We start from the raw sequence: 21,641 nt of genomic DNA, 5'->3' as shown, positions 1-21,641 counted from the left end.
GTCCGTAGCCGATGCCTTTGTGCGTGACTACGTGTTGGACAAGGGAGCCCCCCCGAGCAACTCTTGACTGACCAGGGCCGACATTTTTCCTCCAGGTTGCTCAAGGAGGTCTGCCACCTCCTGGGGCACGGGGGAAATCAGGACGTCCCCCTACCAAACTCAAACCGATGGGATGGTAGAGTGATTGCATCACACCCTTACGTCTATGCTATGTCACCAGGTGGACACGTCCCAGTCTGATTTGGACCTGCACGTCTCAGGGATATTCGCGGCGTACAGGTTGGCACCTCGTGCCTCCACGGGATTCTCCCCCTTATTTTTACGTACGGGAGGGAACCGGAGTCCCCGATGCACGTCCAATTAGGCTTTGGCCAGAGGTTGCAAACGGGTTTTGATTCCTTACCCGTACCCGGCCGCACCAGGGTCGCAAATGGGTACCCGTACCCGGCCGGGTACGGGTAGCCGTTCCCTACCCGTACCCGTACCCTACGCGAAATGAGTGACAAACGGTTATTCACCAGTGACTCACAGCCTACCCGTACCCTACCCGAAATTAGTGACAAACGGTTACTCACCATCTTCTTGGTTCTTTCGGTAAAGTCACGTAGAAGGGAAATAATAAAATAATAAAAATAAAACATAATAAAATTATTTTATGTTTTATTTTTATTATTTTATTACTTCCCTTCTACGTGACTTTACCGAAAGAACCAAGAAGATGAATCCCTGCAGTCACGAAAGCTTTAAATCACGGTTACTCACCAGTGACTCACGGCCTACCCGTACCCTACGCGAAATGAGTGACAAACAGTTACTTACCAGTGACTCACGCTCTACCCGTACCCGTACCCTACGTGAAATGAGTGACAAACGGTTACTCACCAGTGACTCACGGCCTACCCGTACCCTACCCGAAATGAGTGACAAACGGTTACTCACCAGTGACTCGCGGCCTACCCGTACCTGGCCGCACCAGGGTCGCAAACGGCTACCCGTACCCGCTTGGGTACGGGTAGCCGGGTATCGGGTAGGGTGTCGGGTACCTGGTTGCGACCTCTGGCTTTGGCTCATCCGGTGAAGGATCCGCGATGCCCGCCCCCATGCGGGTTGCGTCTCAACAGGTCGCAGGAGGCCCCGGAAAGTAACTCGGCCAGCCGGCAAGCGGCAAGTGAGAGGCTGACGGTGCCCCGGGGGTCCGGAGGTTGGTTCAAAATTCAAAGTTCATTTATTAGGTATAGCCCTGTGAGCCATTCGGCTCTTGAATCGGTGATAAGGCCTGGCTGCATTGCCCGCAGGTGCCCCTGGGGACGTCCTGTAAACGATATCGGCCGTGGCAGGGTCCAGTTGAGGTTTTAGAGGTCCGGAGGCCGTAGTGCGTGCGCATCCAATTCGGCCGGCACCGTCGGATTGTGCAGCCCTCTCGGTTGAAGAGGTACGTGCCTTGATAATAGGATTTTTTCTGGCTACAAGACTGAAACCTTTTTGCAAGGAATCATGTCCGCATTCACCACAATACTGGTGGTCAAAATGCAAGCAAAAAACACACTGATAATATATGCATTGTCCTTGAGATGGCTTGGTGTGGACCAATCAGTTTCAAGGACAATGCATATATTATCAGTGTGTTTTTTGTTGCATTTTTACCACAAGTCTTGCGGTTAATGCGGACCTGATTCCTTCTAAGAAGGTTTCAGTTTTGTTGCCAGAAAAAAGGGGGGAAAAACCCTATTACTATATTTTGGTCCTGGTGTTGAGGTGCAAATGACGACGCGCAGGCAGGTCTTCTTGTAAGGGCTTGTGCTGGTTTATTAATAGGGGTTGTTGACAACTTCTACCAGGGGTAGGTTACCTACACTGGTTCTGTCTGTCCCTAGCTCGGCTAGCTCTTGGGCTCTCTGCCTCGAGTCGGATCGGGGGATCAGCCAACACCGACCGACCGGGGAGAGCAGCACCTTCCACAACTTGAGTCGGCTTCTCTCCAGACTCCCTGAGCTCTACCCCCGGCTGTCTCTTCAACCTCTCTCCATCCCGGGCTCCCACGGGGTCCCCCTTAAGTACCACTAGGAGACATGGCGTCATCGCACCGCCCAGCGCGCACGACGTCACGTCCCCATATTACTCCTCTACACCAGCAAAGGAGATATAATGAGATACGTGCTTTGTTCCGCTGAATCATCCCCTGATGTGTCCGACGAGCCGGGTCGCGGGTGTCGTGAGGCAGTGCGTCAGGGTGCATCTTCTCCGTGCTCCACCCGCAGGATCGCAGCACCTAGTCCCCACGGACACGCCTGCGCCCCTACCCAAGGGGGAGCGGTCTCGCCGCACCGAAACGCCACCGCAGGACCAGGCTCTGACTCCAGGAGGCGGACCAGCCTCGGGGACGAGGCCCAGGAGTCGCTTGTTCTGTTGAGCACCCTTCCTGCACCCTCCGCACGACGGGTCATGGAGTGGGGGGCCTCTGCACGGGCCATCTGGTCCCTTGTGGTTATCCTACCTTCTTGTGCTACGCGTTATTGTTCTGCTTGTTGTGTTGTTGGCTGCTGGTCGTAGGGGTCGCTCGAAAAATGTTATTTCATTTTTTTTTCTCCCCCTCTTCTCTGACATCACGTTGGCAGCCGGGACGGCTGATTTTTCTTCACGGGGGGGGGGGGGGGGGATGTAGTGGAGCACCGCGGAGACCCAACGAGGGGCGAGCACGGGAAGAGGGACGGAAAACGAAGAGCCGGGGAGAGAGCGGGAGGCGAGGAGAGAGAGGAGGAGAGAGAGGGGGGGAGAGGAGAGTGGGAGTGTGTGCGTGTGTGAGTGGGTGAAAGTGTGAGCGTGAAAGATCCGGGCGTGGTGGTGTTGGCCACAGCACCCCCTCGTACGCTGCGCCGGCCATCATAGGTGCTGCTCGCTAACAGCACTTGCCCCAACAGTGTGTTGAAGGTTTTACGGGGGATCTTTGTCTTTGATGAGCACAAGTGAAGTGCGTGGGGCGCTCCTCACAGTGTGTGAGGGGGAGTGGAGGTAACGGTGCGAAGGTGTTTGAGTTTCTGAGTGTGTGAGCATGACTGCCCTATATGACATCATAACAACAGTCTGGACCACTGGACGGGTTCCGCAGGATTGGAAGGATGTCCTGGTGGTCCCCCTCTTTAAGAAGGGGGACCGCACAGACTGTAACAACTACAGGGGCATCTCACTCCTCAGTGTGCCGTGAAAGGTCCTGGCAAGGATTATTCAACATCGCCTTGCTAGGCACGCTGAGGAGAGGCTTGCGGAGCCCCAATGTGGTTTCATGTGAGCGTGTGTGTGTATGTATGGCTGCTTTGGGTACATGGTCCAGACCTCCCCAGAGACCCTGGCCGACAGAGGAGGTGTTCAGGATGGTTGAGAAAAAGTAGCTTCGGGAGAGAGGGAGGAAGGAGGGAGGCGTGGACGGGAGCTCACGTGGGGTCGCGTCGGGTGGAAGTGTGGAGAGAGGAAGAAAATAAACGGCGAGCAGCCCTGAGCAAAGACCTGGTCTCCGTGTGAATCTAAATACCCGGTGTGTCCAGGAGGAAGACCCTACATGTGTATCATTTAATAACTAGACCCAATCACCGTACCCAATCAGGTGCAGAAATCAGAGGTGGCGGAGGTGGGGGAGGGGTTATTGTAATGATATACTACGTTAGTAATCAGTTAATTAGTATGTGTTTCCCCCTATAAGGAATTGTAATTGTAATCTATATATAAAAGGGAAATTTGTGGATATGTGTGTCTGTTCAAAAGTTTAGCGTACTTCCCGACATGCAACAAACTTGAAATTTGCCATGTGGGTACTTTCCAGACTGTACACCATGAACAAATGATAAAAATAGACTTTTGTATTTTTTTTGGTGAGGGGGGGGGGGCGCAATAATGCAGAGATTTTGCACGGCAATTGAGCTGTGACGTCACATCTCTGTCATGTGACCCGTATGCGGAAGCGTCACGCAGTGTGCCTGCTCATGTGACGCACCCCCCCCAATCCTCCACGGGGAAAGTAAAACACAAATGTGTTGCAGGTCTAAGGTGTTCTTCGCGAAGCATTGGTTTAATATTTCAGTCGTTTACTGCCGTACGCAAAGTTGTGTGTGTCTGCAGCAAGCGCGTGTGTGTGTACCTATGGATGCGCGCGCGTGTGTGTGTGTGTGGGGAGCGGTAGTGTAGTGGTTAGCGTGCTGCGCTACGAACCCGGTGACCCGAGTTCGATTCCTACTCACTGCCACCACCTGTGACGATTATTTGAACTGGTCCTGGGCCTCCCCTAGGTCGACTCGGCCTCAAACGAGTAACATGTGTGGTATTCTTTGGTTCTTTCCAAAATTAGCTCCAAAATGAAGATTGAACATGTGTGGTGTGTGAACATCGCCACTGGGGAGACAAACGGTGGCGATTTATTTTGTGTTCTTCTAGTCTTACGCTGATGTTTTGTCCCGTCTGTCCAGTATAGCATCTGCCACATAAACAATTAATCCGATATGCAACTTCTGTTAGTAATTTACTAATTAACAGATTACTAACGTAGTATATAATCACAATAACACCCTCCCCCACCTCCGCCACCACTTATTTCTGCACCTGATTGGGTATGGTGATTTGGTTCAGTTATATAATACACATTACAACTCCTTATAGAGGAATCATAACAATTGACTGATTACTCATCTAGTATATAATTACAATACCCCCCCCCCCGCCTCAAATCACTGCACCTGAATGGGTTAAATGATGACGTCATCCTGCTGCTGCTGCTGCTCTATTTAAGCCAAGTGGAGGGCTTCACAATTCTAGGAAATCTCCCGATGATGCTGGATGATGTAATTACCAGCGAAACGTCGTGCTACTGAAAAATTGTAAATGTTGTGGATTCACTCTTCAACACACCGGTGGGCTAAAGTAGTGAACTATTTGTCTTTTGTCAACGTGATACTTTTTTACCAATTGGCCGTGTCGGGTGGTGGAGGGTTGCAACACATTAATAACGCGATCTAACCCAAAAACGTTTATTATGAATGATACGGGTCGCGAAAGCCTGCTACGTGTCATTGTATCATATCGTAGCTATAATAATAATGTACAGGCCTTTCTCAATCCACTGCTGGATGAACAACTCCCATGACCGACACACTATGTTGGTTTGACCATACTGCACCACGCTGGTCAGTGGACATTGGTGAAGGTTGGTAGTCACCCATTGCCAGTTTAGATATCACTCCAGACCAGATGATCGCTGCGCGTGCGTGCTAACCGATTGCCACGCAGAATCATCATCTTTCGTAATCGGAGTCTCTGTTCATCCCGGAGAAAATCCGATGAGGCCACGAAGCTCTTTTGCACAAACGGCTTCAAGCAGGCCGCCTTTGGCGAGCGCTTATCAAGGCTGACACGGCGCGCTAACCGCTGTGCCGCCGCTCCCGTGGTCTCGACGTTCACTACCTCGCCTGGTAGTCATGGGTTCGATCCCAACCCTGGCGCGTGTGGATTTGACGCTTGCATGTTTCACTCCCCGTGGTCGCGTGGATTTTTCTCCGGGTCCTCCGGTTTTTCCCTCCACATTTAGAATCGACGCCGCCACGCGTTTAGAGTGTTTGGCCGCCGCTATGGATTTCCGCGCGATAATCCACTTCGTTGAGCTATCACTTGTTGCCAGGTTACTTCTGGACAAAGAGCCACACAGCTCAGTGGGCACCTGCTAAACTAATGTTTGTGTTTAGCAGCTTAATAGTAACACGGTGCGCTTCGTAAACAACATCGCCGAAGACACGAAGGCGGCCGGCCGTGGTGGATGGCCACCTACCCCATCGCGTGCCGCGCCGTCTCTCATAGGCGCTCGCTAACAGCACTTGGCCCAGCAACGTCTGTCCACACGGGGGATCTTTGTCTTTGTGTGCGCACGCCAGGCACGGCGCTCTACACCTGCGATGCCATCACAGGAGCCTGGTCTGCACGAGGTCCCGATTTAAGCAACTGCACTTCCGCCTGGGTGAACCAAATCGCACAATGGGTGAGCCATCACCCCCCTGCCTCCCTCACTGCCCTCCCCCTCCCTTCCCCCGTGTGAGATATTAATCGAATGGTCGCAATGCCCGCAACCCCACCTCGCCCACGCACGTCAACTCGTCTCGTCCGCTCCGTCTGCGCGGCACTCCTCGCCCACCTCGTCCATCATCGCCTTCGCCCGGCTGTCGCTCATCTTATTTAATTTATTGTTTTATATTTATACGTGACTTTACCGAAAGACTGAAGTCCTGTACCAACCTGCTCCTGGGAAACCCTACACTGAGCCCACCATGTTTGTGAATGGGCAAAAGCTTTCAGCCGTTGACAAGTTTACTTACCTTGGTAGTACTCTGTCTCGCGCTGTGAACATAGATGATGAAGTTAACATCAGGATTGTCAAGGCCAGTGCAGCCTTTGGGCGTCTACGTGACTCGGTATGGGAAAGGGCTGGCATCAAGCAGGAGACAAAACTGAAGGTCTACCGGGCTGTTGTCTTACCAACTCTTCTGTATGGGTGCAAAGCCTGGACAGTCTACCAGCGCCATGCCAAGAAATTGAATCATCTCCACTTGAGCTGTCTGAGGAAACTGCTGAGGATCAAGTGGCAAGACAGAATCCCTGACACAGAAGTCCTCAGCAAGGCCAATATCCCCAGCATCCACTCCTTGCTTGAATGACGAGTTGGTCACCGTCCTCCTCCTCCCCGTACCCCCCCAGACGTCTGACCACTTCAGCCGCAGCTGCTGCGTCTGGAACTGCTCATCCCACACCACGAGGGGCGACTGGTGGAGCCACGGCTGCGACAGCACGCACACCAACAGCACGTATACCGACAGCACGCACACCGACAGCACGCACACCGACAGCACGCACACCGACAGCACGCACACCGACAGCACGCACACCGACAGCACGCACACCAACAGCACGCACACTACCTGCTCCTGCAGCCACCTCAACAACTTCGCTGTGCTCATGGCGAGGAGCGACGTGAAGGTGCGGTGAGATTCGGGAGGTGATGGTGGTGATGTTGGTGGTGGTCAATTTGGATGAGGTGGTGGTAGTTGATTTGATAGTGGTAATGTTTATGTTGTGGGGGAGCGGTGGCCCAGCGGTTAGGGCACTGCGCTACTCACGACCACCAACTAATTATCTCAATCGATTCGGCCTCAAGTGAGTGACTATTGCGGTGTGTCAACATTGTGCCACTTGGGAGACAAAGCTAGCCGGGCGTGGTGCTGGCCACCCACCCCATCGTGTGCTGTGCCAGCCTTCATAGGTGTTACTCGCTAACAGCACTTGCCCCACCAGTCTGCTAAGGCTACACGGGTAATCTTAGTATCTTGTGTGTGTGTGCGTGTGTGAGTGCGTGCATGTGTGTGAGCGTGCGTGTGTGAGTGCATGCGTGTGTGTGTGAGTGCGTGTGTGTGCGTATGTGAGTGCGTGTGTGAGTGCGTGTGTGAGTGAGTGCGTGTGTGAGTGCGTGTGTGTGTGAGTGTGTGAGTGCGTGTGCGTGCGTGTGTGTGAGTGCGTGTGTGAGTGAGTGCGTGCATGTGTGAGTGAGTGCGTGTGTGTGCGTGTGAGTGTGTGTGAGTGCGTGTGTGAATGTAATGGGGAGCGGTAGTGTAGCGGTTAGCGCGCTGCGCTACGTACCTGGCGACCCGAGTTCGATTCCCGCTCACGGCTAACACCAGTGACGATTATCTGAACCGGTCCCGGGCCTCCCCTAGGTCAACTCAGCCTTAAATGAGTACAGTCTGTTAAGGTCTATACGGACGGGGGGATCTTTGTCTTTGTCACTTGTCCACCTTTTTAGATCTAAATCTCAATTGACAACTAATGTCTTTAAGAACCTGTTCACGTCGGCTTCGCACTTGGCGAAAGAAGTCCCTGATGCGTGCGTACACCTGCCCACGCGCCCTCACGCCTCCCCCGTGTGTCCCGTGCCTGCGTCCCGTGCCGCCAGTACGGGCACCGCGCCCACGAGCTGCTGCTGCTGGTGATCACGTGGGCGGGCGTGCTGGTGTCGCTCGTGTGCCTCGCCGTGGCCACCTTCACCTTCTGCTTCTTCAGCGGCCTCCAGAGTGACCGCAACACCGTCCACAAGAACCTGTGCCTCAGCCTGCTGCTTGCCCAGCTGCTGTTCCTTGTGGGCATCAACAAGACTCAGTACACGGTGCGCCCGCTCCCACCAACTTGTCTTCTCCATCCACTCACTCGCCCACTCGCCTGTCCTCTCACCCACTCGCTCGCCCACTCGATCTACCTCTATCTGTCTCCGTGTGTCTCGCCCGCTCAACCACCCGTCTTCTCGCACTGGCGCTCTTTCATCCGCTCACGCACTCACGCACTCACGTAGCCACCCACCCACTCGCACGCTAACCCACCCACCCACTCACTCGCTAACCCACCCACCCACTCACGCGCACAACCACTGATACGCTAACCCACCCACTCACACGCTAACCCACCCACCCACTCACGCGCACAACCACTGATACGCTAACCCACCCACTCACACGCTAACCCACCCACTCGCTCACGTACCCACCCACTCACATGCCTCGTGTTGTTTCGCTGACCCCCGTGACCCCCCTACCGGTGGACATCTGTCATCAAACAGCTTCTTGGCTCATCGGATTTCTCCCTCCACGTCCGAATAAAGACTCACATTCTGCGTAACGGCAACTCCACAGGTGGCGTGCTCCGTGCTGGCGGCGCTGCTGCACCTGCTGTTCCTGGCGGCGTTTGCGTGGATGTTCCTGGAGGGGCTGCAGCTCTACCTCATGCTGGTGGAGGTGTTCGAGGGGCGCCGCTCGCGCCGCAAGTACTTCTACCTGCTGGGCTACGGCCTGCCGCTCGCCCTCGTCGCCGCCTCCCTCGCCGTCGACTACACGGGCTACGGCACCGAGCGCGCGTCAGTCACCACGCCCTCCCGTCAACCCTCTCCGCCGCCCGCTGGCGCCCGGGGCTTGCTAACCGGAGCTCGGCGTTGCCGGTTCACACCTGGTGTTGACACCTGACACCCGGGGCTTGCTAACCGGAGCTCAGTGTTGCCAGTTCACACCTGGTGTTGACACCTGACACCCGGGGCTTGCTAACTGGAGCTCAGTGTTGCCAGTTCACACCTGGTGTTGACACCTGGCGCCCGGGGCTTGCTAACCGGAGCTCGGTGTTGCCAGTTCACACCTGGTGTTGACACCTGACACCCGGGGCTTGCTAACTGGAGCTCAGTGTTGCCAGTTCACACCTGGTGTTGACACCTGGCGCCCGGGGCTTGCTAACCGGAGCTCGGTGTTGCCAGTTCACACCTGGTGTTGACACCTGACACCCGGGGCTTGCTAACTGGAGCTCAGTGTTGCCAGTTCACACCTGGTGTTGACACCTGGCGCCCGGGGCTTGCTAACCGGAGCTCGGTGTTGCCAGTTCCCACCTGGTGTTGACACCTGACACCCGGGGCTTGCTAACTGGAGCTCAGTGTTGCCAGTTCACACCTGGTGTTGACACCTGGCGCCCGGGGCTTGCTAACTGGAGCTCAGTGTTGCCAGTTCACACCTGGTGTTGACACCTGACACCCGGGGCTTGCTAACCGGAGCTCAGTGTTGCCAGTTCACACCTGGTGTTGACACCTGACACCCGGGGCTTGCTAACTGGAGCTCAGTGTTGCCAGTTCACACCTGGTGTTGACACCTGGCGCCCGGGGCTTGCTAACTGGAGCTCGGTGTTGCCAGTTCACACCTGGTGTTGACACCTGGCGCCCCGGGCTTGCTAACCGGATCTCGGTGTTGCCGGTTCATACCTGGTGTTGACACCTGGCGCCCGGGGCTTGCTAACCGGAGCTCGGTGTTGACAGTTCACACCTGGTGTTGACACCTGACACCACCCGGGCTTACTAACTGGAGCTCAGTGTTGCCAGTTCACACCTGGTGTTGACACCTGGCGCCCGGGGCTTGCTAACCGGAGCTCGGTGTTGCCAGTTCACACCTGGTGTTGACACCTGGCGCCCCGGGCTTGCTAACCGGATCTCGGTGTTGCCGGTTCATACCTGGTGTTGACACCTGGCGCCCGGGGCTTGCTAACCGGAGCTCGGTGTTGCCAGTTCACACCTGGTGTTGACACCTGACACCCAGGGCTTGCTAACCGGAACTCGGTGTTGCCGGTTCACACCTGGTGTTGACACCTGACACCCGGGCTTGCTAACCGGAGCTCGGTGTTGCCGGTTCACACCTGGTGTTGACACCTGGCACCCGGGGCTTGCTAACCGGAGCTCGGCGTTGCCGGTTCACACCTGGTGTTGACACCTGACACCCGGGGCTTGCTAACCGGAGCTCGGCGTTGCCGGTTCACACCTGGTGTTGACACCTGGCACCCGGGGCTTGCTAACCGGAGCTCGGCGTTGCCGGTTCACACCTGGTGTTGACACCTGACACCCGGGCTTGCTAACCGGAGCTCGGTGTTGCCGGTTCACACCTGGTGTTGACACCTGATGCCCGGGGCTTGCTAACCAGAGCTCGGCGTTGCCGGTTCACACCTGGTGTTGACACCTGATGCCCGGGCTTACTAACCGGAGCCCGGTGTTGCCGGCTGGCGCCCGGTCTGACCAGATGCAGGGAATGTCCTCACATACAACAAATGTCACAAATCTCCCCCAATGTTACCAGATGGGGGCTCAAGCGCTACTGAACGGTGGCAAATGTTACCAGATGCTGGCGAATGAAAGCAGACACGTGAATGCGCGATCCCGGCCTGTCAGGCTAACCGGGCGATCGTTTGTCCTCTCTTGCAGCTGTTGGCTCAGGACTGACAATCATTTCATCTGGAGTTTCCTTGCGCCCGTGGCCACCATCATCCTCGTGAGTACCGTGGGTGCGCGTTGTGCCGGGGGACGGGAGGTGCGGCGTCGTTCTCCCGCCAGCGAGACGTGTCGCTGTGTCTGCTGCTCGACGTACGCATCTGCGAGAGGTCCCGTGCTGAATCTGATGCGATTCCCACGTTCGTATTGGGCGTGAATTCCCGAAATCGTCTCGTGACAAAAGCCCGTCCAGTTCTAAAGTCCAAATTGCAGGCAAGCACCTCTGATTGCCACACCGACGCCAGTATATACGTACGTGTGTTGAACTTCTTTTCCACCTTACAGTAGAACCTCTGGTCACGACCATAATTCATTCCATAACTTTGGTTGCAACCCGGTTTGGTCGTGACTTGAACCTAACTTCCCTATTGGATTGTATGTAAATACGATTAATCCGTTCCAGACTCCTACGAACTGCATATAAATATAGTTTTTTAAAGATTTTTAAGCACAAAAATAGTTAATTATGCCATAGAATTCAGAGTGTAATAGTAAACTAAATGTAACAACATTGAATAACACTGAGAAGACCTTGAAAAACAGAGTAAACTAACATTGCCGCGTCAAGGTTTAGAATCGTTCAACCAGATGATTGTTTCGTCTGCTACATCAGTCGGTCGATTCTGAGAGAGAGAATATTCGTACGAGCAATTCATGTTTACATTGAAAGTAAGTTAACAGTAATATTTGGGTACAGTATTGTTTTTGGAAGCATTCACCGTAATATCGTATGAACGTTTACTTCACCGCATCATCGTATGAATGATGCGAGAAGAGAATAACGGGTTCTTATGTTAGCGATTTACGTACTCAGCGCTTTCGCTCTCTAAATTACGGCTTGAATGAGGGGGGAGGGGTATGACTACTACACTCACAAAATTAATATCTTACTAAGCGAGACTGACTGAGCAAGTGGCCACACGTGGGTCGCTGTTGTTTGCAAACAAACGACAGGAAATTTGGCGCTTACAAAAAAAAGGCGCGGAAGGGGAAATCGGCCGCGGCCATGTTTGATCGCCACGAAAAATAGTTCACGTAATCTAACCCTAAAAGAAACGTCTTGTGGACTCGTTGACTCGTGTGTACGCGTGGTGCGCGTGTGTTGTCACAGGTGAACTCCGTGTTCCTGCTGATGACTGTGTACAAGATGGTGCAGCATTCGGCGCCACTCACGCTCGAGAACATCAAGTGAGTGGGGTGGCCGCCGGGTGTGGGGGGGGGGTGTGGCTAGGGGGGGGGGGTGTTGTATATGTTGGGTATGAAAATTTGTTATGCTGTATGCGTGCGTGGGTGAAATTATTATGTTGTATATGTGGGTTATGAATATTCAGTGGAAATAATAATAATTAAATGAAATTTGGCCAAATGTGTAATTATCCGGAAATATGTTAATTTATGTAATTACGCACATTTTAATTATGTCAATTCGAGAGGTAATCGTATTAATTATGCGAGTGGGTGTAATTATGATAACGCAAGTCGTTATGATAACCAGACCCCGGTTCACCCCGTTATCGCTTTAACATTTACTGAGTATGTATTAGTGTGTTTATTAAGGTCACCAAGTTCAAATCTCAACGCAGAAGCAGATCTTATGCATAGATTTCAGGAAAGAATCACACAACCACTTCTGTATTAATCAATTTATTACTAATTCAACCTTAACTATGATATAATATGCGAACTCTCAATCCCGGAACGTCAACACGGCATCAATACAGTATCATCAACGATTGTCTGATTTCACTTTGACAACGGCACATGGATCCCGCATAACGCGATGGTTGTTAGTGAGAGAGAGAGTCGTTAAAACATGCAAATACTATGCTAAGAAAACCTTAACGTTAATGAATGATTATACTCAATATTGTTCACGCAGTACCGCACTCCTTATTGATCATACGCAACCCTTATCACGTTGTTAACACCTTGGGTCACGGGACAGTTGAATATTCTGTAGAGGATGCGAGTACGTGCGGCGATTATGACTGAAGGATACTTGAAAGATTATACGGCGAAAAAAAAAAACACAATCAAAACAGTTACTATTCTTAAAGGCACCAATCTCAACAGATACATCGGCAGGTTATCTGACAGCAGAACGGCTCGGAGTAAGGCCTGCGACGGTGCTCCTTTTCCGAAGATCGTTATCTTATACCAAGTTTACTAATTGGGGACCAGATCACCTGATAAGGATCCGGTGGGCCACCACTCCCCACGTGAGCGTGGCTCGGCGGAAGGAGGTGCCAAGAATCAGTTCGTATTGATGGATCTGTTGGGAATTTATGCGATTAAGAGTACAGCCCACTAAATATTAAAGATAAAAATTAAGAATACTCTTATACGACGGATGGCCACCACTCGGTCTCGTTGTGATGCCTTCCCAGCCACGGATGACTTATGGGTTCGAGTGTGTTTGAGTGGTAAGAGTTGTCTTGAATAGTCAGTGTTCGGAGTCGATTCTTTATGTCAAACAGACGCCTGGTGGTCGTGTGGTGAGGGGGCGGTGCGCGTCATACGTATCAGGCGCTCCCCTGTCACCGTGGTGAATTGCTCGGATGGCTGTTGATACGCTGTCGCAGTTCGGAACCCGGTCGGTAGGTGGCGCCCACAACTCGCTCGTAGCGTGCAGCGCTGGATCGTCGCCAAGTCGCGACGCTCACCACCGGCGGCAGCGGAGATCTCCGGCGGCAGCAGAGATTGACGAGCTGAAGATGAGTCGAGCCGACCCGCTGGTCGCAGCTCGCTCCTGAGTCGACCCTCCCGGTCGAGCTCGCTCCTGGGTCGACCCGCTGGTCGCCCTCGCTCCTGAGTCGACTCTCTGGTCGCACTCCTGAGTGGACCCGCTCTGGTCGCACTCGTTCCTGAGTCGACCCTCCCGGTCGAGCTTCTGAGTGGACCCTCCCGTCGCACTGGTTTCCAATGTTCAGGATCCGTTCCTTTATGCTGAAAAATCCCCCTGGATCCCGCCCACAAGGCGGGGCTTCCGATTTTTGCTGTGTCAGGATCTGTCCGTAGGCAGGTGTGTCCATGTGTGTGTCCGTATGTCCTTGTGTGCATCACTGACGGTATATTCCGTTGTCAACTCCCTCCATAAAACCCACGAGCAAACAACCAGATGTTACAAATTGTCTCGAAGTCGTCTCTCTGTCTGGGTGCAATTTATCTCTTGTCTGGCCTTCTTCATGAACCCAAAACACAGACGTTACAAATCGTCTCATAGGCGTCTTTGTTCGTGTTGCACAACCTGGGGGGAGGGGCAACACTCTCTCCGACCCGGCGCACAAAGAAATGGTTAAAAGTTTTAAGTTAACATTTGTCCCTTACTATTTCACAGTTATGATTCTGTATGTAACCTAAGGTCTGTCGTTTCCCATCGTGGTTCCCGACCCAAGTGTAGGTGTTTCCCCGAGCGTACACACACTCCTATCCCGCGCTGCGGGGATACAAAGACGGCCGGGATCTCCCTTTCTCTCCGACCCTGGGTTTAACATTGTTTTTTTTTTTATTATGTATTTATATTCGACCTGGTGGTGATTCATCCCGTTATCCTGGCTTTTCCATAAGTTTTACTTTTGTCTTTCATGCATATACTTATTACTATTAATTTATTTCCGATATCTTAGGTTAAGGGGTAAGTTTCTTGATCCTAGGAATTCGTATTCCTTGGTGCCTGGATGGTTATATAAGCGGAATATAGTTTACGGTGAATAGCGTTAACATTGATGTTATGTGCGATATTATGTATTGTGATGTCTTTAACTTAACTTGTTTGTCAGGGCTTTACTGACACGAAGTTGCATTCCATAGCCCGCAGTCTTTGCCCCACCCTATCTCTGCTCGCCGTTGTTGTTGCCTGCCGTTAATTCAAGGCCTCATTAATTTCCGTCACCCCTGAGTAGGTGAGGGCGGTTGAACCTTGGAGTCAGTTCTGGTTTTTGTCTGCCTGCTTCTTCTTGTGTCCCCTGACCCCGGGAGTTATTATTCTACTTTATGGCCTGTCGAAGCCCCACTCGCTGTTGCTGGGCTGGTGTTGTTCCCGGCTTTTTGCTTACGTTTGCAGTTCGCCGTGCTCTTGATTTCCTTCCCTCTTCAACCTTATATTGACTATTCGCTCCTGTCTGGGTGCGATTCAATTTTGACTTAGGAAGGTTCTGATTGTCATATGCTTCGGGTCGAATTGTATAGAAAGTATTGAAGTATGGAAATAACATTTCATATTGACTTAATAATGGTGATGGTTCAGTAGGCGTAACTTGTGGCCTGGTTTAATTGGAGTGGGTGTGAATATCGATAACTTTAGCCTACCCTGTTGTTAAATTCCGACTTTAACGTTACTTTAATAGCAATACAGAATAATTGAGCTTTTTGTCTTAACTAGGCGAATGCGAACTTCTGGTGACCCCGCAGCCTTGTTGTTCAGCTGGGTCTGCCTCCTTGAGAGATATACACCACTCTTATTCTCGTCTCACTGTGGTCATCCAACCTTCTGCTCTGGGAGTGTTATTCTTACTTTCAGGTCAAAGGCCCCCTCACATCCAGACGCGCAGGGTTGTTTACATCAGCTCCCCCCCTGTGCACGTGTTCTAACTAGCTCGGAATTCCTGAACACACAATCAGTGATGATTCCTGGCTTTCTGTGGTTGTGATTTAGACAAAGGCGCCTCTGTTTTCTTCCATTGCCTTTGAGTCGACACTGCCCTATTATTTGCCCATGTGCTGAGGTCATAGAATTCGTTTTGACTTCAGTAATATTAACATTCAGTATTGGATTAGCAAATGGGCAATGGTTCATTGATGTAGCTCGCAGCCTGGTCTCCAGTTTGAGCGAGCGCGAGGATCGATAATTTAGCCTACTCTGTTGTTGAATTTCGAATTTTGACGTTACTTTAAAACCATGCAGGATGATTGGGCTTTTGCCTTAACTATGTCTGGCTGACACTCCCACTGTCTCTGCCGCCTGCACGGGTGACATGTGCCCGTTCATCAGGCCTTATCTTCCTTTGAAGCAACGTTGTAAATTCTGCCATCCTAGCCCTCCTCCGGTTCATTACTTAACAACACCTGGTGTTTTGCAGTTTGCTGCGCTTGGTGTGTTTCACTCATTAAAAAAAACAAGTAAAAAGATAATATATAAAAATCATCAAATATTATTAATCTCAATTATGGAAGAAGGGTTAGTATACAACATTCCGCCCTTTTAAAAATGACCAGTGGTCAAATGGCCACGGGTTATTTTTAAAAATATGTATACCCTTCTTCCATCATGAACCATCGATTGTCCTCAAGTTTTGCTGCTATTCCTTACAACGCGCGCGTACGTGTCACAACTTAACAGGTTATATGTGACAAGAGAGAAAAAAAAAATTCTAAAGGAAGGTAAAACGATAAGGGAGGGAACGTTATTCTATTGACTACATGTTATAGGAGATATCGTTAAAAAGATAGTCTCTACGGTTATTCTTGGGTGGCATCATCAGGCCTTGGCTCTATCCCTGTTCCTGGGCTCGAATGGTATGTGGCTTGTGCCTGCGATTAGTCTTTTAAGTTCGGCATTCATTTTGGCCACACGGTATGTTAAGGTTAGAATAGCCAGGACTAGTATGATCATCCCTGTTGCCCCTGTGATTCCCATCCCCATCTGTTGATTTCGCTGATATCCAGCCACTTCGGTCGCCCAAGTAAGATCTGTTATGTTAATCTCTGATTCGCTGAGGGATAATTTCACCATATGGAATTCTTTACTGTTCAACAAGTTGGACAGAGTGCTGCTTATCTCAAACTTGTGGCCTCGGAATGTGTCTACGATTTCTACCTCCGCTTGGTGTAGGCTTTTGTCTAGGTTATATAATACCTTGTCCCCTATGCGTACGAATGTTCCTCTTGGTATTGTGACCAGTGCGACGTGGCTTGGAATCGGAACTTCCATGGTTATGGAGTGTTGATCGGTGGAAACAATTGCCGTGTCTAGAGGGGTGCTAATCAACCACTGGGCATTAGCTATCATGGCCACTGTTCCGGTTCTTTCTTTGGGTTTACTTAGCTTAAACTTGCAAGTTTCCTTGGAGCTTAGGTTTGACAGACCACACATTAGTTCCGCTGTATTGGTCAGAAATGGTTCCCCTGGGCAGAGCCAATGAACCTCTTTCATTATTTGACACAGGTTTAGGTCAGGCACCAGGTACTTAAGGGGGCCTTCTTCCTGGTAGGCCACCACTAAGGGAGTTTCCATCTTGGAGTAAATGTCGTTATTCCATGTACCCACGTTCAATACTGTCCGCAATCGGAATACATTTCCGGGTTTAACCAGGGGTAAATTTAGCAAAAACGCCAGCTGTCTAGTTTGGGGGTCCACATGTATGGGTGTGGCTGTACCCATGTTGAAGGCAATTTGTACTTGAGTTGGACTGATTGTTTCCGGGGATGCTGCTTGTAGCACATCTTTTATCAGTGTTGGAGTTACCAGATATGACGGAATTTGTCCTTGTATAAGATCACTGACGCTGCCGCTGATGCTACGCAACAAGTCTTGGATCACCCACTGAATTGGCTCTCGAATACTCTCTTCTTCGTATAGACCTCGGATTGCAGAACTCAATTCTTGGAATGTTAAGTTAATCATGATAGAATGTAGGTTTACGAGAACCACGGTGTCTCGGAGGGTGGATCCCATTTCGACCAGATTCTTTTGTTGGTGTTGTATTTGCTGATGGATCTGATGCATATCGAGCTGTAAATTCTCGATACCTTGCGTGAGGTGTCCAATCTTTACGGCGTTGGATATGGATACTCCTAGTGTGATTAAGGAGCTAAAACCGGATAGTATTCCAAAGACCCCTCCCAGGCCGATAGACCTCTTGGAACGTGTTAGGTTGACAGTGGTGGGGGGAAGTATCATGGTTCTTTGTAATTGCTTCAGGATCGTTCCGATATTCTGTTCACTATATCTTAGGAAGTCATAATACCATATTCGGGTTGCTTGGGTGGCTTGGGGTGGTAACTTCCCGAAGTGCTTCTTTACCACCAAGGCAGGTTCCAAGGAGACATAGACTTGTTGGGTTACTATTTTCGTTTCGGTTACTAGGAAGCTGGAGGAGTCTCTCAGCATCACCCCGGATTCTGGTCCTGGCTTGATCAGCTCTTGGCTCCCTTCTAGCTTGACAAGGTACGTTAGCAGGAGCGTGAGCAGGAGGGCTGCCATTCCCTGGAAAACATGTTACATATTATTGTAGTGTGATAAGCCCATTAGTTTAGTCCCCCCCCTTTTCCACCTTTATTCCTCATCTCGCTCCACCAGCACAGGGTACGGTTTGATTTGGTTGATGTGCACCCACTTGTATTGCTGCTCTCTTCCTGTCTTTGTGATTTTTAGCTGATATACGACTGGGGACATTTTGTCAACCACCTCGTGTGGTCCTGTCCAGGAGGGCAGGAATTTCCTGCACTTCTGTTTCCTTTTCTCGTAATTGAGGTACCACACCTGGTCTCCTAGCTGGTATTCTGCGTGGCTGGCTTTTTGGTCATAGTATGCTTTGCTCCCCTGAGCCTCTACTTGCAACTGGTCCCTGACCATAGCGAATGTGCTCTGTAGGTGACTATTGAGTCCCGTCAGGTATTCAGTTGGCGTCATTGCCGTCGGGGTCTCGTCCTCCGCTGGGACATATAACAGGTGTACTGGGAGGGTCATTAGCCTCCCTGTCATGATCTCGAAGGGTGTCCTGCCTGTAGCTCGGTTGGGTGTGGCTCGCATGGCCATCAAGACTAGGGGTAGTTTCGTATCCCAGTCGCGGCCCGTGGTAGACACATATTTCTTTAGGAGGCTCACGATGGTCCTGTTGGCTCTTTCCACCTGTCCTGAGGATTGTGGATGGTATGCGACATGTAATTGTCTTTTTACTCCCAACATCTTCCACACTTCTGTGATGACCTCGGCTGTGAAGTGGCTTCCTTTGTCTGAATCGATCGTTGACGGTAGGCCCCATCTACTGAATATTTGGTTAATCAGTAGTATAGCGGTTGTTTCCGCGGTGTTGTTGGGTGCTGGTAAACACTCTGTCCATTTAGAGAATGCACAGGTCACAGTTAGCATGTAATTGTTCCCTTTGGTTGATCGGTTGACAGGTCCTATCCAGTCGATTTGTAGGTTGGACCAAGGATAATCTGCTCCCCTCCTCTGTAGGGGTGCCCTATGCTGTGAGGTCGTTGGCTGGTACTTACAACACACGAGACAGTTGGACACATGTTTGTGTATGTCTTCCCCCATTTTTGGCCAATAGGCCACCTGTCGCAGCATCTGTCCCGTATTCACCTCGCATCGGTGGCCGCTACACGGTTCATTGTGGGCGTGTTGTAACATTATTTCTCGATATTGAGAGGGGACTACCCATCTAGGTCGACCGTCTTTTTCGTTTGTGTATACCAGTAGCCCTTTTCGCATTGAGAACCTTTTGATTTGGCTATGCATGATCTCGAGCTCTTTGTTGTCATTCAAGTTGTCAGTAGTGATTGGTTTTCCTGCTGGATCTTGGATATGATCGGCGAGTGTCTTTAGTGTTTCGTCCTCTTGTTGCATTCTGATCAGGTCTTCGGAAGGCTGGGCACTGTTCAATTGGGCTCTGGTTCCAGCTTCTGCCGGGTTCTTCCCACTTCTTGTGACCAGTCCTATCACGGCGATGTCTTGGTTCGTCGACTCTTGTTGTCCGTCTCTGTCGGTTTGGTCTTCTAGCTTCCACGGGGTGCCTTCCAGGCTTCCCACTTTTGCTATAGCATCTGCTTGGTCGTTCCCAGTTTTCTCTTGACCAGGTATCTTGGAGTGTCCTTTGACTTTCTTCCAAAATATCTTCATATCCTTGTTCTGAACCATCTTATCTATGGCCTCGAATAGTTCTCGATGGCGAATTGGTTTATTCCTATGGTTCTTCATCTCGTTTTTTTTCCATATGGGTAGGTGGTGCAGGAAGCTGTGCTGTACGTAGTTGGAATCAGTGCACACCACCATGGTCCGTATTTGGTTATCGGATGCCATCTGGACAGCGATGTGTACCCCGACCAACTCTGCATACTGGTTTGACTTTGGTCCCAGCTGAAATCCCTCTTGAATCCCTGCGAGTGGGCCAGTTTCCCAAATGACTCCTGACCCAGCGTGAAGCTTGTTCGCCTTCATCTTGGAGCATCCATCGATGTATACCACTGGTAGGTCGGCACATGTCTCCTTCCTGAAGGGCAGGTACCTGTTGTCCTCCGGAGGTATCTTTTCGTCCTCTGCTTCTATGCTGTCAAAGGTACAATCATGTAAATCGGCAAGACCTTGGGCCATTGGACTTTTCTTGTTTTTTGCATATTTCACTGTGATTGGTAGGCCTTGGAGTGTCAGTGCCCAGCTGGCTATTCGGCTGCTGGTTACGCGGCCCTCTCGAATCTTCTTACTGTTGAGGTATGCCATGGATTCATGATTCGTTTCCAGGATGATCCTCTCTCCGTTCAACAAGTTCCGAAAATGTTGTATGGCCCAGATGTTTCCAAATATCGCCTTCTCACACTCGGAGAACTTCATCTCCACTCCCCGGAGGGCTTTGCTGGCATAGGCAATAACTCGTTTCTCTGCTTCCTGCCTCTGGTACAGTACCGAGCTGATACTATGATCTGAGTATGCGGTCTCCAGGTAGTATTCTTTCCCTTTCTCTGGGTATGCTAGGCAGGATGCCTCTGTGATCTGTCGTTTTAATTCTTTTTCTGCGGCTTCCTGTTCCTGTCCCCACTCCCATGGTTCGTCTTTTTGCAGTAGTTTAACTAAGGGTCGAACGATTCCTGCGTAGTCGTCCACGAACTGTCGAAGGTAGTTGCAAATCCCTAAGAAGCTCCGAAGGGTCGTGACTGTGGTGGGCGATTTGAGTGCAAGGAGGGCTTCAAGTCTTTTGGTCTGGGGTAACATTCCCTCAGTGCCGACCTGGAGCCCGAGGTAGTCCACCCTTTTGCGTGCCCACTGTCCCTTTTGTATTGAAATCTTTGCGCCTGCTTCCTTTAACTGCTCGAGGGTATGCTGGAGGCTCTCGAGGTGTTCTTCCCATGAGGAGTCCTTGACTAGTATGTCGTCGACGTAGACGATGGTGCCTCGCTCTTTTGCGTCGCCCATCGCCTTGTGGAGGAATATGTTGAAGTCTGCGGGTGAGTTCGAGTATCCGAACGGGCAGCGATTCCAAGTATACTGTATTCCGTCGAAGGTGAAGGCCAACTTGTATTGATCGGTTTCTTTTACTGGCATGGTCCAGAAGCCATTTGCTAGGTCCATTGTGGTGGGTACCTTTGCGCCTTTTATTTGGTTGAGACCGTGGTCGATTTCTGCCATTGGCCATCGAGATAGGGGAACTGTTTTATTGAGTTGTCGGTAGTCGATCGTGAGTCTCCATTTTCCCGTGGGTTTTAGTACTGGCCAAATGGGTGAGTTGTAGGTCGAGTTGCATTCCCGGATTATGTTCTTTTTGAGTAGGTTCTCTAGGGTTTCTTGGATCGATTCATAGGCGGCCAGTGGAATCTTGTATTGCTTCACGTATACCGCTGGTGCTCCCTCCAGTGTGGGAATGGATACCACATGTAGGTCGGTTTTGCCACAATCATAGGAGTCTTTGGAGAACAGGGAGTTGTATTTTTGGAGCAGTTGTCGTAGCTCGTCTCGTTGAGTGTCGCTCTCTAGGGCGTCTGCTGCTTCAATTTGTTGTTCTATTTGTTCTTCTATTGTAAGGACTCTTTTCTCTTGGTTTGGATCTAGGGCCTTCGTGGTTTC

General features: G+C 51.1%; 1 protein-coding gene across 1 annotated transcript in view; it reads left to right on the top strand.

Moving 5' to 3' along the window:
• Positions 1-21,641, top strand: part of LOC133362177 (adhesion G protein-coupled receptor L3-like) — a gene marked incomplete at its 5' end in the record, with an annotated part of 41,956 nt that overhangs the window by 9,833 nt on the left and 10,482 nt on the right. The window contains 8 exons of the mRNA XM_061581129.1: positions 2,259-2,393; positions 5,910-6,013; positions 6,727-6,833; positions 6,936-7,005; positions 7,976-8,185; positions 8,706-8,926; positions 10,796-10,862; positions 11,973-12,049. Of these exons, the coding sequence (XP_061437113.1) occupies positions 2,259-2,393; positions 5,910-6,013; positions 6,727-6,833; positions 6,936-7,005; positions 7,976-8,185; positions 8,706-8,926; positions 10,796-10,862; positions 11,973-12,049 (991 nt within the window). The remainder of the gene's footprint in view (positions 1-2,258; positions 2,394-5,909; positions 6,014-6,726; positions 6,834-6,935; positions 7,006-7,975; positions 8,186-8,705; positions 8,927-10,795; positions 10,863-11,972; positions 12,050-21,641) is intronic.

Source organism: Lethenteron reissneri, unplaced genomic scaffold, assembly GCF_015708825.2.
Source record: "Lethenteron reissneri isolate LAM-NWPU_2019-01 unplaced genomic scaffold, ASM1570882v1 scaffold_1396, whole genome shotgun sequence".
Lineage (NCBI taxonomy): Eukaryota > Metazoa > Chordata > Hyperoartia > Petromyzontiformes > Petromyzontidae > Lethenteron > Lethenteron reissneri.
The sequence above is the reverse complement of the archived record's forward strand: the minus strand, read 5'-3'. Positions and strand labels throughout refer to the sequence as shown.